This window comes from Ziziphus jujuba, chromosome 8 (assembly GCF_031755915.1).
Source record: "Ziziphus jujuba cultivar Dongzao chromosome 8, ASM3175591v1".
NCBI lineage: Eukaryota > Viridiplantae > Streptophyta > Magnoliopsida > Rosales > Rhamnaceae > Ziziphus > Ziziphus jujuba.
The window spans coordinates 4408891-4424423 of record NC_083386.1 but is presented as its reverse complement, the minus strand read 5'-3'; the positions used below and the strand labels follow the sequence as shown (position 1 = coordinate 4424423).

The 15533-nt window shown below is 33.3% G+C and overlaps 3 protein-coding genes across 4 annotated transcripts; all 3 read left to right on the top strand.

Moving 5' to 3' along the window:
• The first annotated feature begins 437 nt into the window (after window positions 1-437).
• Window positions 438-3177, top strand: LOC107428673 (peptidyl-prolyl cis-trans isomerase CYP22). Its single transcript, XM_016039242.4, has 6 exons — window positions 438-682; window positions 790-901; window positions 1199-1291; window positions 2276-2308; window positions 2444-2500; window positions 2910-3177. The coding sequence occupies exons 1-6, from the start codon at window positions 513-515 to the stop codon at window positions 3018-3020; spliced, it is 576 nt and encodes a 191-aa protein (XP_015894728.1). The 5' UTR covers window positions 438-512; the 3' UTR covers window positions 3021-3177.
• Window positions 3178-4002: 825 nt separating this feature from the next.
• Window positions 4003-6736, top strand: LOC107428671 (NADH dehydrogenase [ubiquinone] 1 alpha subcomplex subunit 6). The gene is made up of 2 exons (XM_016039240.4): window positions 4003-4342; window positions 6328-6736. Exons 1-2 carry the CDS (start codon window positions 4130-4132, stop codon window positions 6511-6513), a joined length of 399 nt encoding a protein of 132 aa, XP_015894726.2. The 5' UTR covers window positions 4003-4129; the 3' UTR covers window positions 6514-6736.
• Window positions 6737-8402: 1666 nt separating this feature from the next.
• On the top strand, window positions 8403-14153 carry LOC107428714 (transcription factor TGA2.2). 2 transcript variants are annotated; one of them, XM_016039294.4, is made up of 10 exons: window positions 8403-8651; window positions 8825-8901; window positions 9086-9253; window positions 9451-9525; window positions 9616-9675; window positions 10627-10704; window positions 10832-10883; window positions 12049-12320; window positions 12947-13195; window positions 13689-14153. In XM_016039294.4, exons 1-10 carry the CDS (start codon window positions 8639-8641, stop codon window positions 13833-13835), a joined length of 1191 nt encoding a protein of 396 aa, XP_015894780.2. In that variant the 5' UTR covers window positions 8403-8638; the 3' UTR covers window positions 13836-14153. The 2 variants fall into 2 exon arrangements, with proteins under 2 accessions (XP_015894780.2, XP_048326305.1); XM_048470348.2 differs by having other exon boundaries at window positions 8403-8901.
• The last annotated feature ends 1380 nt before the right edge of the window (window positions 14154-15533 follow it).

Below are 15533 nucleotides of genomic sequence, written 5' to 3'. Positions count from 1 at the left end.
TATCTTCTCTCATTGCATACATGAAAAGACAACATTTTGAAGATCAAAACCATCATAAATTTGTTCCTGAAAGGGACCCAATTCTCCAATTTATCACAGTAAATTTTATCTAGTAGCTCATGTTTAGTATTTAAATTTCACCAGCTAGATAAAGGACATAAATGAAAGTAAAAACTTTTACTTATCCAACTTGTATATTTTTCATAATTACGATATATTTTTTCTTTTTCGAGATTCCTTAATCCAGAATTTCTTCAAGGGTAACTTCCAACCAATAAGCCTTCGACGTGTGGCCTCTCTACAAATTTCGAAAAACTTTATAGATGCAAGCCAATCTTGTTTTGACACGTTACCTGCTTTCCCTGAGCTAGTTCTACCCTAATATGTGCCCATTCTTGGGTTCAAAACGTTGTCGTTAAAACCAAGCCAAGTAAAATCCTAACTTCATGTCTCCAAAACTAGAGAGTGAGCAAAGAGACCAGTAGAGACTTAAGTGGGGAGAGAGAGATTCAATGGCGTCAGGAGGAGGGAACGCAGGGAGTGGAGTGGAATGGCATGTGAGGCCTCCAAACCCTAAGAACCCCATCGTCTTCTTCGACATAACTATCGGAACTATCCCCGCCGGCCGTATCAAGATGGAGCTCTTCGCCGACATCGCCCCGAAGACCGCTGAGAATTTCAGGTTCTTAGATTCTTTGCCCAAGAAAAAAACCTATTCGTTTTCCTATGCTTACTCCTAACTAACTTCCGACTTGTTTTTTGTCTTTTTTGGGGCTTTATGTTGGGCAGGCAGTTCTGCACCGGCGAGTACAGAAAAGCTGGACTTCCTGTTGGTTACAAGGGTTGCCAATTCCACAGGGTGATTAAGGATTTCATGATTCAAGCTGGTGACTTCCTCAAGGTTGGTTTTCCTTTTTTTTTTCTTTTTTTTTTTTTTTTTTTTTGTGGGTACATTTTTCATTTCTTGGAATGTTAGAAATTTTTATTGCAACTTTTTCCTAAAGCTCTGAATGATATAGCATTTGGGTTTTAATTGCAAAGGAGAATGAAACTGAAAAAGCTACAGTATTCACCTTTTTACAGAACACAAATTTGTGCAATGATTAGTTTTTAGTTATGATGTTAAGATTTGTTAATCAAAATCCAATACTTGTGTTTTTACTCTTGCCATTTGTAATGTTAAAATCTTGCTTTGCAGGGTGATGGTAGTGGCTGTGTTTCCATATATGGGCATAAGTTCGATGATGAAAATTTTATTGCTAAACACACTGGTCCGGGCCTATTATCTATGGTATACGCTTCTCTTCTTGGAATGATATGCTAAGTTGCGTTTTTGTTTTTTTAATTATTTTCTCTTCCTCTCATTTCTGATGGTTATTCTAGGAAAGGCTAAATTTGTTCTATAATAGCACAACCGAGGGAATGGGATGACATGGAGGAGATGAGCTATATTTTTTTGTTTAGAAAACTTGCATTGAAATAAAATGTGGGTCAGAAAGCAAGTTCCCACATGGATACATGGTTTGGAATTTAATAATGTGTTAATATCCTCTAAGCTTGGTCCTACACAACTATCCATTTGGGTAGTTAATTAATTTAGTTATAAAGTTGGTTCTCCCTTTAAGTGAAAGACATATGTGCTATAGGCTGAACCTAAGTCTTTGCTTAATTTTATGCTGTAAAATTCTGATGCAGCTCCTATATTGTAACTCTACAATAAATTGCTAACATTTGTTCATTTAACATTATTGAATTGGATACCAGACCATTTCCAGACATTGTAGAATTGTTAACATAATTCCTAGCCTCAACACCTGCTGCTCTTTGGACGTTCTTTCTAACATTTTCTAATCATGATGAGAGTTCGATTAGAAGATCACTTACACATTCCTAGCATGTAGGTAGAATTTGGTGCTCAAATGATGTTGATATGGTTTAATAATTTGTTTGAGGCTTTTTTAGAATATTTTGTTGTGAATTCAAACTAAACAGAAGCCAAGTATTCTAGAAGGCTCCTTGTCTGCACTTTGAGAATTTCCTTTAGTCATTATTTTGGGTAGAATGTGTTATTCACTTCTCCTTTCTTTTAATCATTTTAAAACTGATGGCACTGAAAGTCTGGCAGAATATATTGAATACTGCACTATTAACACTAGTGAATGTGTGAGAGTTTTCGTTTTGTGGAAGTTATATGGTTTTCACTTAACACTCAACATTGCTTTATGTTCATTATTAAATTGTAATGACTAAGGGCATCTTTTTCCCTCTTTTCTAGGCTAATAGTGGACCAAATACCAATGGATGCCAGGTAGTAAACCTCTCTCTCTCTTTCTCTCTCTCCTCAATACACTGATACATTGAAGCACTACTTGTTGATAATCATTCATCATATTCGCCACTTGTGCTAAATCCTTCTCTTTTTCTTTTTTCTGTCTTATTGCAGTTCTTCATCACTTGTGCTAAATGCGACTGGCTTGACAATAAGCATGTTGTATTTGGGGTATGTTCTATTTTCTTCAATATTCTGTCATATATATAATTTTATTCTAAGATGCCAGTTGATGAATAAGAGTTCCCTGTGATTACTTAATACAACACCAAGCTGAACGCATTAGAATTTTAATCTCAGCTTAGGATGTTTTCATAAATCAGAAAACAAAAGCAAATTCATGCAAATGACTTTTTGTCTGAGGCATTCATTGAGTGATGTCTTACAAATTCTTTGAATCGAGTTGGAATTTCTATTCTGTGCCCCATTTTCAATGTTGCTATCTGTTCATGTAAATTGTCCTGGGCCAAACTTATTTACTAGCACTTGGAATCTCTTTATTTATTTAATTTTTTTTTTTCCTGGTATCCCAAGTGACACACTTGATATGTAAAATTACATTTTGTTGATTGTTATGCAGAGAGTACTTGGAGATGGTCTTTTGGTTGTCAGGAAGATTGAGAATGTGGCCACTGGACCCAACAACCGCCCCAAATTAGCATGTGTCATTGCGGAATGTGGAGAAATGTAATGTAAATGTTTAAAAAAAGAAAAAAAAAAAAAAACTTTTCACAAACATCTCTAACAATGACTGACCCATAAAGGAAAAAAAATCGATGACACTTAGTTTTGATTTTCTCATACAATTATTTTATAGTACTAAGCTTCTATCTTGATTGATTTTGTTATATTGTGGATTTAGCTCACTTTACCCGCTTTTTTTTTTTTTTTTTTTTGTCATGGTAAAATTCGTTGAAATTTGTTCCTCAAGAACTGGTTTTTTTATACTTTAATCTCAATGTTCTTGTGTTTGGTTAGTACGAAATTTTGATGGAATACATGTCCCTAATGTGTAATAGAATTATTGCCGTCTAAATCTATGGCAGAGTTATCACAAACAAATGCAGGTCTTACTTTTCCTTAATTCTTAAAGGAAATAAAAGCGAGAAAGAAATGACTTTCTATTTTCTCATTGTTTACATTTTATTTCAACAAACCAATACAACTGAAAATAGTGTGGTGTCTGTGTGTGTGCGGGTTCCCTTTTTTTTTTTTTCGTTTAGAAGAAGATATGGGTGGGAAATATATACAATTTTGGATTTTTCGTTTAATTAAAATTTCTTTGTTATCTTAAAATTAATTTTTAAATGAAAATCCATATAATATTAACAAAATACAAGGAGACATTCGTTTGGTTTTTTTTTTTTTAAAATTTTGGGATGTACCGACCAAATAATGGTTTAGCAAAATAAAAATAGTTGTTATTAATTTAGAGTAAATCTTTTACGGGGAATGTATGATTTAATTAAATCAAAATGTCTATATGATAAAAATTTGGTAAGAGGAATAATTAAAATTCGGATTCAAATATAAATTTTAAATGGAATGTGGAATGTGGCAAATATCATTAGGTAGAATGCCACAACTTATAGCACTTGCCTCGTAATTAATCCAATTTTAAGAATGTGTAAAACGACGTCGTTGGGTCTTAGTTCACCATTTCTCGCTTTGTTAATGGTTTCTGGCACAGTCGGGGTTTTGGCCTTCTGATTGTACAGAAGAAAAAAAAGGTCTCCATTTGGAGATATCGGAGAACGAGTGAACTCACTGAGTTTGGGGCTTTTGAGGGTGAATAAAAGAATGTCGTTTTCACTGCGGAGCGTGAAGGTACCGCCGAACTCGGCGAGTCTAGAGGAAGCGAGAAGCCGAGTCTTCGATTTCTTCAGGGAAGCCTGCAGATCCATACCCTCAGTCATTGACATGTACAACCTAGACGACGTCGTCACTGTCTCCCGGCTCCGCTCCACTATCGCCTCTGAGATCCGCAAGAACTCTCACATCACCGACCCTAAGGTTCTACTCTCTCTCGCTCTTTCTCGGAGTCTTCTCTTCTAACTTTTTGTTTTGTCTATTTTCTCGGAAAATTTGCTCTTGCTTTTTTCTCATTCTTTTATCTCAATTCTTCGTTGGAAACTTGTTATGGGCAAATTATTTTAAAGAAAATTGGTCAAAATGAATGTCCTTTGATACGAAATGAGTTAGTTTTGGGGGGCTTTTTTGTTTTACATTAGAAAAAAAGAAAAAAAAATGAATTTGGGGATTTTATGATTGAAGCATCTGAAGGAGTCGTTTTATTATTGTTATCGGAAAATTTGGATTTTTAATACAAAATCAGAAAGAGTTTTTGGTGATTTTTCCTTTTTTTAAGTGTCACAGTTGTTTTACATTGAAGAATAATAATCACTGGGAATTTTACTTATGAACCATCTGAAATGATTGAATTCTACCCAGAATGGAGCTCTTACCTGTACACTTCGTATATTTTTTGCAATTTTTACATTTTTAAAATTGACTGAATGACATCATTGTCCTCCCATTAGTGTTCTTGAATTGCATTTTCCATATTGTTCTATATTATTATCTTACTGCTACATAATATGTGTCTGAGAGGGAAAAGAAAATCAAAATGTGTATGGTGGTTCTCTTCAAATGCTGAATGTAACAGCTTGTACAAACCTTATAAGTTGGAACCATCTTGTAGAATGACTCGACACCTTGAGTTTGAGGGAATCATGATATTACATTGTACTCAATGTAACTCGGAAAATGATTGTCAAATAATAGACAAATTGTGATGGTTTGATTGGGTTATTGTTGTTTTTTTCTTTTCAAATTGGAAAATCAAAATTCGCAGATTGTTCTAAAGATTTTCAAATCCATTATTGTTGTAAATATGCATCCTAATTGCATAGTTCCATAGTTGGACTAACATGGATAATGTCCACTCTTTTGGCAAGCTAAATATCTTTTCCTTGAAGTCATTAGACTATTTCTTTTTTATCTTGAAAGTTGTGATTTTCTGAAAGTAAATTTTGGTAAAATTTCTGTAGAATGACATCCTGTTCTTTATAGTTTGAACAATCTAAATCCATCCATGGTTACTTTTTTATGAAAAAAATTCTGTTTAGTCTTCGAACTTACATTTTCACTTAGAACAATGGTTTTGGCTCATGGAAAACCACCTCCTAGTGCATTTGGATTTACAATTAGGTACAGTTCTCCAGTAAAGTTTGTGTTATTATTTATTTGTTTCCCAAAGGTTCTTTGCATATAACCATGCACTTACTAGTGTTATATTGTAGCTGTTGTTAGTGTAACATGAAGAATTGTAATAAATAGGGCTGCCTAGGTTCAACATCTCAGGAGTGCAATTTGATTTGGATATTAAGATACTGTTAATTATTCAGACTCAAGATTTTGTATTCGAGAATGTCTGTATGTGTTTTTCTTGTGGTAAATAACCTTTATATTCTTGTTCTAGTATCATTTAGGCATGCTTTTGTATCTTATTTTATATTTGCCATCATAAATGTATTCAATCTGAAGAGGTTCTTTGCCATATGTTCCTTTAAACAATTATGTGTTTTTTGTATTGGATGATGTGGTGTCATATACATTTTCTATCCTCGTACTGCTTTATTTTTTCTTTATTTTTCTGTGGCCTTTGGACCTTTTTTCGCTATTGCTTGAGAAATCTAGCATGCCTGAAGAAAGAAAAGTAAATCACTCTATAAAGGGTCCTCTTTGAACTGTCTTTTCAGATTGTTAATTCCGATTTAATGTGATAAATCATTCATTGTTAATGTACTTTGACTTGATGCTTTGGCTTGATCAATTGGCATGCTTCGATATCTGGTGGTTCAAATTCTACCCTTTTGAGTCAGTGATATTTTGGGCATTGCATTAGGATATGTTAAAACTATATGCAAGTATGGCTGTAACATATATACTTGCTAAAATGTTTCATTCTCACCATTCCAATGGTTGTAAATCTGCAGGTTATTGATATGCTGCTTTTCAAGGGTACGGAAGAGTTAAATAACGTTCTGGAGCATGCAAAGCAGCGACACCATCTGATTGGTCAGTATGTGGTCGGTCGCCAAGGGCTTATTCAGGATATAGGCACCAAGGATCAGGGCATCTCTAATTTTCTCAAAAACTTCTATACCAGCAACTACTTCTGAAACTCTAATGTCGTTGTGGTTATGCTCACATGGGGTTCTTGCTTTTGGGGTTTAGACTTGCTGAATAAAGATGTATTTAAAGTTGTTTCTTGTATCTTATTGTTGGACTAGAGACATTTCTATCATCTCTTGTGGCCGTAATGTTTGGAAGCCATGACAAATAACTTTTACGTTTTCATAAGGCCTGTTTATTTTCAAGAATGAAGAAGTTGTATTCGGATGACCCTTGGATTTTATTTTGTAGACTGGAATTTTGAGACTCCATTTTTGTGATAAATGTGACAAGTAGACATTTTATAGGTAACAGGTTCAAAAACCTATTTTAATTGGAAAAAAACAAAATCCGAAACTTTTATATCCTTACAACTAGAAGGCATCCAAGGCATTTAGTATACTCATCATGTCTTGGTATGATGATCCTCAAACCACAAAGTCTCAACTAAATTTTATGCTATAGGTTCTGAAACCTATTATAATTGTAAAAAGCAAAATCTGAAACTTTCTCTCTCCTTAGAATTAGAAGGCATCCAAGGCATTTAGTATTCTCTCATCATGTCTTGGTATTAGGAATTTATCAAATCACAAAGTCCCAACTAAATTTTATGCTATAATTTCATTTTTAATATAATTTTTTCTAAAAATAAAAAGCTTGAACATGAGGTTTAATTTGGTCAGGAATAAACTTTATCTATAATTTTCAGAATCTTTTTTGACTAATTGAATTGACTATCACTCTTCCTTAAGGGACAAAATATATTTTATTTATTTATTTTCATGAAGAAATATATACATTTTTGCTTGCTCTCCTTCAGGGACAAATAAGAAAAAAGAATTCATTAGACCACTTTGTTATGAACCATGATTCGTCTATCTGAAATTGTGACTTTGGATTCTCGTGGTCCTACCCTTAGGCGATTGGAACTCCATTTAATCATGCTGTAATTTTTGTACACAGATTTGACTGTATTTTTCTCTTTTATTTTATTTTTTTTTATTTTTGGTAAATTTTATATTTTATATTTTTGAATCTTGGAGATTGGCTGTATTTTATTTTTATTTTTTGTATGGTGCTAGGAACTCTGACACAATTTACAGCAAAAGAAACTTCAAGGACAAATTAGTAAAAAATTATTTTTTTATTACCATGTCAGAAAACGTTCAACACCATTCGCAGAAAAACTTGTAAAAAAAAAAAATAAAAAAATAAGGAAAGAAAAATATATTAAAAAAAGCATGTCAAAGCACTAAAAGAATAAAAAAATGCTAATAAAATAAACACTCGCTATTGGAAAGAGGTAAGAGTTTTACAGAAGAAGACATGAAGAGATTGCAAGGATCCATATGTCACACTTAATCCAATGATCCACCTGTTATCATCATCATTACCATAAGATCCTTTGAGGTTTGGTTCAAATTTTGGTTAGCTAGTCCAGCTAGTCCATAACCAATCAATCATTCTGAAAAGAAAATTCCAATTTTACTGCAAGTGGGTGAAGCAAAAAAAAAAGTGATTTTGATCTTAATTTTATATATAAAGTTACTAACTTTAAATTTATAGACAATTTTACAATGATTTTTAGTTGATTTGGGGCTTCTGTAAATTGTTATATTTGAGTCAAAATTTGTGCGTAACGTGTCAGAGTACGTGACTTTGACCTTGAAATTCTTCTGCTTTTACACAGAATCCGCTGGCTTTCGTTCATTCAAACATATATATATATATATATATACACATACAATGTACACATACAAATATATATTTTATTTTATCATCTTGGGTAAAAGACAAAGAGTGAAGCACGGGCTTGGCACGTGGCTATGGCATTGTTTAATATAGTTATTATTACCAATAATTACCTCTAAACCTGTATAAAAGTTGTCAATGGAGAATATGATGGAAAGTGGATTTATGTATCCGGAGTAGTAGTAGTGGACTATTATTTGTCTAAATTTTATACGTTGATTATATATATATATATATTTCCATTTATAGATGAGATGAGACCCATTTCAGTATTTCTGAATATGTACTGTTGCTGCCCAAAAAAGGGGTTTCGTTGTTAGAAGAAAACCCATTTTCTTTTTCTGTTTTCTTTTTCTTTTTTGTTTTCCCGTAATAAAAGTTATGAACTATTACGGTGAATATCTCTAAATTCTCTGTCTCTTCTTTCTTTCTGGGAAGGAATTATTATTATTATTTTTTGTTCTCTTCTTAGCTTTATTTTTGCTTAAGTGGGAAGTGGTGAAAAAAAAAAAAAAAAAAAAACCCTCCTCGAGTCAAAACTTTGTATGACATGTGTTGATGCTGCAGATACAGTGTTGAATTCAGCTGGAGAAAGTGGACAAGCAGGTCCTTCTAATCCCTTCCATTTAGGAACTCCTTACAAGGTGAAATGGGAATTTTATTTTATTTATTTATTTATTTTATGTTTTCTTGGAATTCCCTTTTTATTTTTCATGTCATAGAGTTTCTAAAATGGGTCTGTTTATGGTTCTATTGCCTGCACATTTGGATTGGCTTTTTGTTTCTGCTTTTGGAAAAAAATAAAAATAAAAAATAAAACAAAAACAGCCACAATCCGTCGTCTCTATCGAATCTCAGAGTTTGAAGTCTCCAAAGGGTCAACTTTCAAATCTGGTTTCTGGGGATACAGAGAACTGGGAAGAGTCCTCCATGGCTGATGCCAGTCCTAGGACTGATATCTCCACAGATGTGGATACAGATGATAAGAATCAGAGGGTAAAGCTACTAGTTTCACCACTTTTATTCGTCTCTCTATTCCCTTTCTCTTGTTGGCTGTTATTCTTGCTAGTATACTTCAGTTTAGATAGTACCCTTTATTGGATTCTTGTTTCATCAACAAATTGTTTGGAATGCTGGGTTGATCTTAATCAGCAGTGTTGCTTATCTGACATTTGAGCATCCGATATGTGCAGTTTGATAGAAACCAATATGCTATTCAGGTGGCTTCTGATTCCAGTGATAGGTCCAAGGATAAATCAGATCAGAAGGTGATTTCTATCAAATTTATTTCATATGTAGATAAATATGAGCTGAGTTTTGTAAATTGTTACAATTGTTTGGTTTATTATACACTGCAGACCCTCCGAAGGCTTGCTCAAAATAGGGAGGCTGCGAGGAAAAGTAGATTGAGGAAAAAGGTATGGCCTTCTTACCGTGTTTCTTAATCTCAAATTCTCAACTAAATATTCTTTTGCCATTTGGCTTCTTCTCTTCTGTCTTGCTTATGATGATAGTATGGGTAATACAACTTAAAAATACAGAAAAGTTTTGATTTATTCTTCTCTTCTTCTGGAAACGGTAGGCTGTTTTAGACTCTAGTTTTAGTTTACACTAGAAGTCAGGAACAAGATAATTATTTTCTTCTATAGCCCAGGCTTCTATGACGAATCTTGAATTTACATGCAATTTGTTCTTTGGCTGATGTGATTTTGGGCTTCATATCCAATTTGGTAGGTTAATATGGTCATAAGGTAGTCTTGTTGGATTATTTACCCCAAAAAAAAAAAAAAAGGCAGTCTTATTGGATTGATAAGATGTAGCATCAAGTGGCCTTGATGATAATCATTACCTAAAGTACGCAAGCTGCTATTGAGTTGCAAGATTAATGGTGGAGGGATGTCAATAAACGTAGGTTCTTGAAATTGGGTTACATGCTTTGGAGTTTGTTTTGCCTATGTTATGTGGTACAGATTAGATGGTTATATATCTTGTACTGTTAAAGGTTTTGGTAAGGTGGTTTGCACTTTGAAACAAATAGAAAAAAGGGTCGTTTATAGCCGTCATCAGATGATCGAATAATCCTTGATTTTGAGGATTGGATGTTAGACTTGGTCCTTTTGAGTTGGAGTTTCATTTTTGTTGTTGCTGCACTCCATGTGCAATTGTTTATGGTGGCTAATGTGTATCTTATTTCAATCTTTTGGTTTCCAAGCTATTGGCTTCTTTTCCCTTTCTGTTCTGAGGTTTGGACTTTTGCTGGGATCTAAATATTACAAGGACTATGCTTGTTTTGGCATTTATACTCCAACAAAAATTTGTGTTTTACATTTTGTAATCATTATAGGGTTGCATCCTTTTTCTTCCTGTAGGCATATGTCCAACAGCTGGAGAGTAGTCGTTTGAAGCTTACCCAACTGGAGCAGGAGCTTCAGCGAGCAAGGCAGCAGGTTGAAGTTTGTTATTTCTTTATTGCTGCATTGACTAGTTTATTTTGCTCAACTCTCCTAGCAATTAGTTCTCTGTTAAGGGTGTATAGATTGTGTTTCTACTTACAAGTTGTTTCCTCTCTCGCAGGGAATCTTCATATCAAGCTCAGGAGACCAAGCCCATTCAATGAGTGGAAATGGTATTTTTTTTTTCCCCCCCCCCCCCCCCCCCCCCCCCCTCTCTCTTGGGATTAGAATTTTGAAAATGTGTTGAGGGAAGGTATACTAATACCTAAAGTAGTAGGATGAACCTTGCATTAATGGGACAAGTTCGTTATACAGCCAATTTTCTTTCATTCTTTCCAATACTTTTTCTTTTCTGGATAGCTTAAGGTAAATTCTAGCTTCATAATCATTCGACATGTTTCATTTCCTAATATGAGTAGTCAGTCTCCAAGAGCTAGCAACTTTTTAGTGACCTAGGTTTTTATTATTGTTGTGGAGAAGAACTAAGGCTTTGTTTGGTAGAAAGAAATGGAAGGCATGGAGGATGAAGAAGGTAAGAGGAGTGATAAGAATAAGAGAGAGGGATGTGTGAATGACTTTTCTTAGTTTTGTTTCATAAAATAGAGTGAAAGATGGGTTAGGGATGTACGTAAATATGATTCTTCATGTTATTTTATTGATTAATTTATGTAATTATTGTCAAACTATAAGAAATAGTTTTGGCCTCCTCCTACAAACTTGGGTTTTTAGGAGCAATGGTGTTATAACTCAGTATTAGAACATATTGTTTGGTCTTTTTGGTTTTCAAAGTTCTATGTGTGTAAGTCTCTCATTGTTTCGATTAATTTAATAGGTCTATATGCGAGGGACAGTTTTAAGTTCATGTTGCAAAGTAGGAGTGTCATGTATACGGCAGATTCTCACCCCATCTCAAACAAGTTTGACACTTTTGGAGTATCGATATCTTAATAATAGTAAAACTGTAATTTATGAAAATATAAAAAGATTATCTTCTTTCTCTCATCCAATCTCTTCCATAAATGAGATATTAGTTTATTGTGGGTTCAAAGGGCTATCTCCTTTTTTGGCAGACAAGAGAACTTGTGTCCTTCCTCCATAAATGTGATCCTGTGACTTAAATTTTGATTGTTTACATTGGGCTGATTACATTTTAGATGCCCATGGAATGTATTGGTGCCACTTAAAAAATTGATAAACATATGAACAAGTGGTAGGACATTTGCTGCATTAAGTTAGTTATAAGATCAAATCTCAATAACTTTGTATTTTAGATTGGTTATCTATCTGTTAAAGTTTTTTTCACAAGTCAGATTATATAGCTCACTGCATCTTCTGCAGGGGCCATGGCATTTGATGTAGAATATGCTCGTTGGCTGGAGGAGCAAAATCGACAAATCAATGAACTAAGATCAGCGGTTAATTCTCATGCAAGTGATACAGAACTTCGTATTATTGTTGATGGTATCTTGGCACACTATGAAGAAATTTTTAGGCTCAAGGGTGTAGCAGCAAAGGCTGATGTTTTCCATTTGCTATCTGGCATGTGGAAAACTCCTGCTGAGAGGTGTTTCTTATGGCTTGGTGGTTTCCGTTCATCTGAGCTTCTTAAGGTGTGGTCTTTGTGATGTTTTTACGATTTGCATGCATTAGGATTGCTATGAGAGATGCGATGGAACTGAAAATAAAGAAAAGACATAGATGCACTATGATAGTACTTGAATTTTACCTTGCAATTCATTATTATTTAGGAGTTGCAAATATAGTGATGCAGAATCATATATCTGTTAAGTTGGGCTTTCCTCTGGAAAAACTGATACTTATGCTTTTGTTGGGACTGGGCTTATTTGGGCCTCATATTGTGAATTTCATATCTCATTGCCTCATCAGCTATTGATGAGTGGGACATTCAGATTCCTAATTGATGTGGAAACTTATACTGAGGGATTAGAGACCTAAAGTTAGGAAGACAATGAAAATTTTCCGAAATGTACAACAAATATTGTGATTCCATTTCTTAGAGAAAAGAGCGGCAATGGTTATGTAAGTTTACTAAAGAAATTTTTTTTAAGTTTGGACTTGTGTAGAATGTGTGTTTTGTGTTTCTGTTTGAAATTTGAACTTATATCATAACAAGTCAAAAGTTGATCTACATTTCTATAATTACCTGTTCAACTAGAATAAGTTCTTTGTGCTGATCCATTTATGAACATGAAATAAATGGTTATTATGGATGCAGCTTCTTGTTAATCAGTTGGAGCCTCTGACAGAGCAGCAGTTGGTAGGAATTACAAATTTGCAGCAATCATCCCAACAGGCAGAAGATGCATTATCTCAAGGGATGGAAGCATTGCAACAATCTTTGGCTGAGACATTATCAAGTGGATCGCTTGGTTCCTCTGGTTCCTCGGGAAATGTTGCAAACTACATGGGTCAAATGGCCATGGCTATGGGAAAGCTAGGGACCTTAGAAGGGTTTATTCGCCAGGTGACTGTGTTAGATCTTGATTAGTTTATGTTTGTATTTCGTTCCGTAGCATAAAACCCACAAAATTATCTCATGATTCAATTTTTATGGAAATTATGAAACTCTTAAACATTACTATAAATATTCCAGAAATAACATTGGCGGAGGTCTCCCACTGGTCCTTCCTACTCTTCCTTAGCAAATGTTAAAAGAGGATACATTTGAAATTTTAATAGGAACTTCTGAATGGTAAATATGTTATAGATTAAGTACTATGGTTCAAAATATCTGTGGCTTTTCGCTTTCTTAAGGACTTTTCTTTGCTATTTTTAGTTTGTGGTCCATACACAATTTATTTATCATAGGGTACTATTAACATAAACAAATTTGTTCACTATTGTCTCTTTCTTTGGTGTTTTCTTCCATACTTGAATTTTGATTTTTAATTTTGTTTTCTTGTTTGTCGACTTCCTCAAGTTTCTATTTTTCTTCTTCCATGGCTAAATCAAACCAGGCTGACAATTTGCGGCAACAGACACTGCAACAAATGCATCGGATATTAACAACCCGTCAGTCAGCTCGCGCACTTCTAGCAATACACGATTATTTCTCACGACTACGAGCTCTCAGTTCCCTCTGGCTAGCCCGCCCAAGAGAGTAAGAAAATGCTTTTGCTGTAATTTCCAAGCTGATTGGTAGAGAACTGTGGGATCCTTGCAAATGATCTTTGTTGTGATATTGACTTTTCTCAAAGTAGATGCTGCTGATACTTGATCCATCTTAACCTTTTTTCTTCTACATTTTTTTTTTAACCTTTTTGTCACTAGTCCACAAATTCCTGTATATCATTAGTATTAGTCTTGTAATGTTCATTATATTTAACTTTCTTTTTTATGTGAATCCAGAAATGGTATTTGGCAAGAATCTGCATGTATCCTGTTTATTATTATTAATAATAGAATATCATTATCAATGTAAAGCTAACTGAAGTTTGTTGATGAATTTTGGGATATGTAATGCAGTAAATTTGAGTCTAAAAGTGATTAATTGTTTTTTTAACCTGCTGTGGGAAGTGATTGATATATTGATCTATATTTTTTGTTTCAGTGAAGTTTTCGAGTTCTAAAATTCATTTGCTTACAGAACTTGAGCATGATAATTTTGTCACTCTAGTACTATTGCACATGAGTTTATTTTTCTGCTCGTGATATCAAGTGGAATATCACTGAATTTAATTTCCATTGAGTGAATTATGGATCCGCATAATTATATTATACACAACATGAATGAATGATTGCTTCAAAATCATTTTGAAACTTAAATATCAATTGGTTATCAAAATTTTTGGTTAAAAAAAAAATATTAATAATATTTAGACAATATTTGTTGTGGAATATAAATATGGTCTCAATTTTTATTTTTTATTTTTTATATATAAGATTAAAGACTAAATTTTCAAAGTCAATAATATTAAAACAAATATTGAGATCCATTCTGATAAAAAGCTAGCAGAAAAGAAAAAATAAAATAAAAAATGTCGTTGATGGAGATACATACGACAAGCAACAAGTTTACAAAAAATGAGTCTTATCCATATTGGTTGCTTATATCTCTTGGTATCTAGAAGTTTGATTTTTTTTTTTTTTTTTTTTTAAAAAAAAATGCTTATGACTCTATTATTATTATAGGTCGGAATAAATTTAATATAGTTACTTTTTTTTTTTTTTTAATAATTTATATGGCCATTCAATTTAATATACTTATTTAAAAAGGTTAATGACCCTCCGGCACTATACTTAATAACGTTCAGTTTAATATACTTAGTTAAAAAGGTTAATTTTGACCCTCTGGCAATATATACAATACGGAAGTGGTTGCTTGTAATTTCAGCCCATATCCTTTTTTTTTGGGGGTGGGTGGGTGAAGAAGAAGAATAAGAAGAAGAAGAAAAGCAAGAAAAAAAAACAAAAAGAAAAAATATGGAAATTGAAATTCTTAATAAGATATAAAAATGATAAGGTTTCAATCATTACAACATAGTTACAATAATTTTGGATTAAACAAGTTAGCCATAACGATCAACTTAGACCTTTGGCTCAAAATTAATAAAATTATTTAAAATAAATAGAAATTATATTTACCAGTTTCAGACAGAGCATATAATAAGTAATAATTACATGGAACAAAGGTCAAAGTGATTGGGTAATTATCCATAAATCATTGTTGGCCATGTTAATTTGTCCAAATTAATACCAAAACTTCCAAATTCATGTACAAACTAAAAATGGCTTCCCAAATTAAACTCACCAAAATTAGCCGTCTCTATGACTCATTTCGGCTAGCCAATACCATGTTGCCA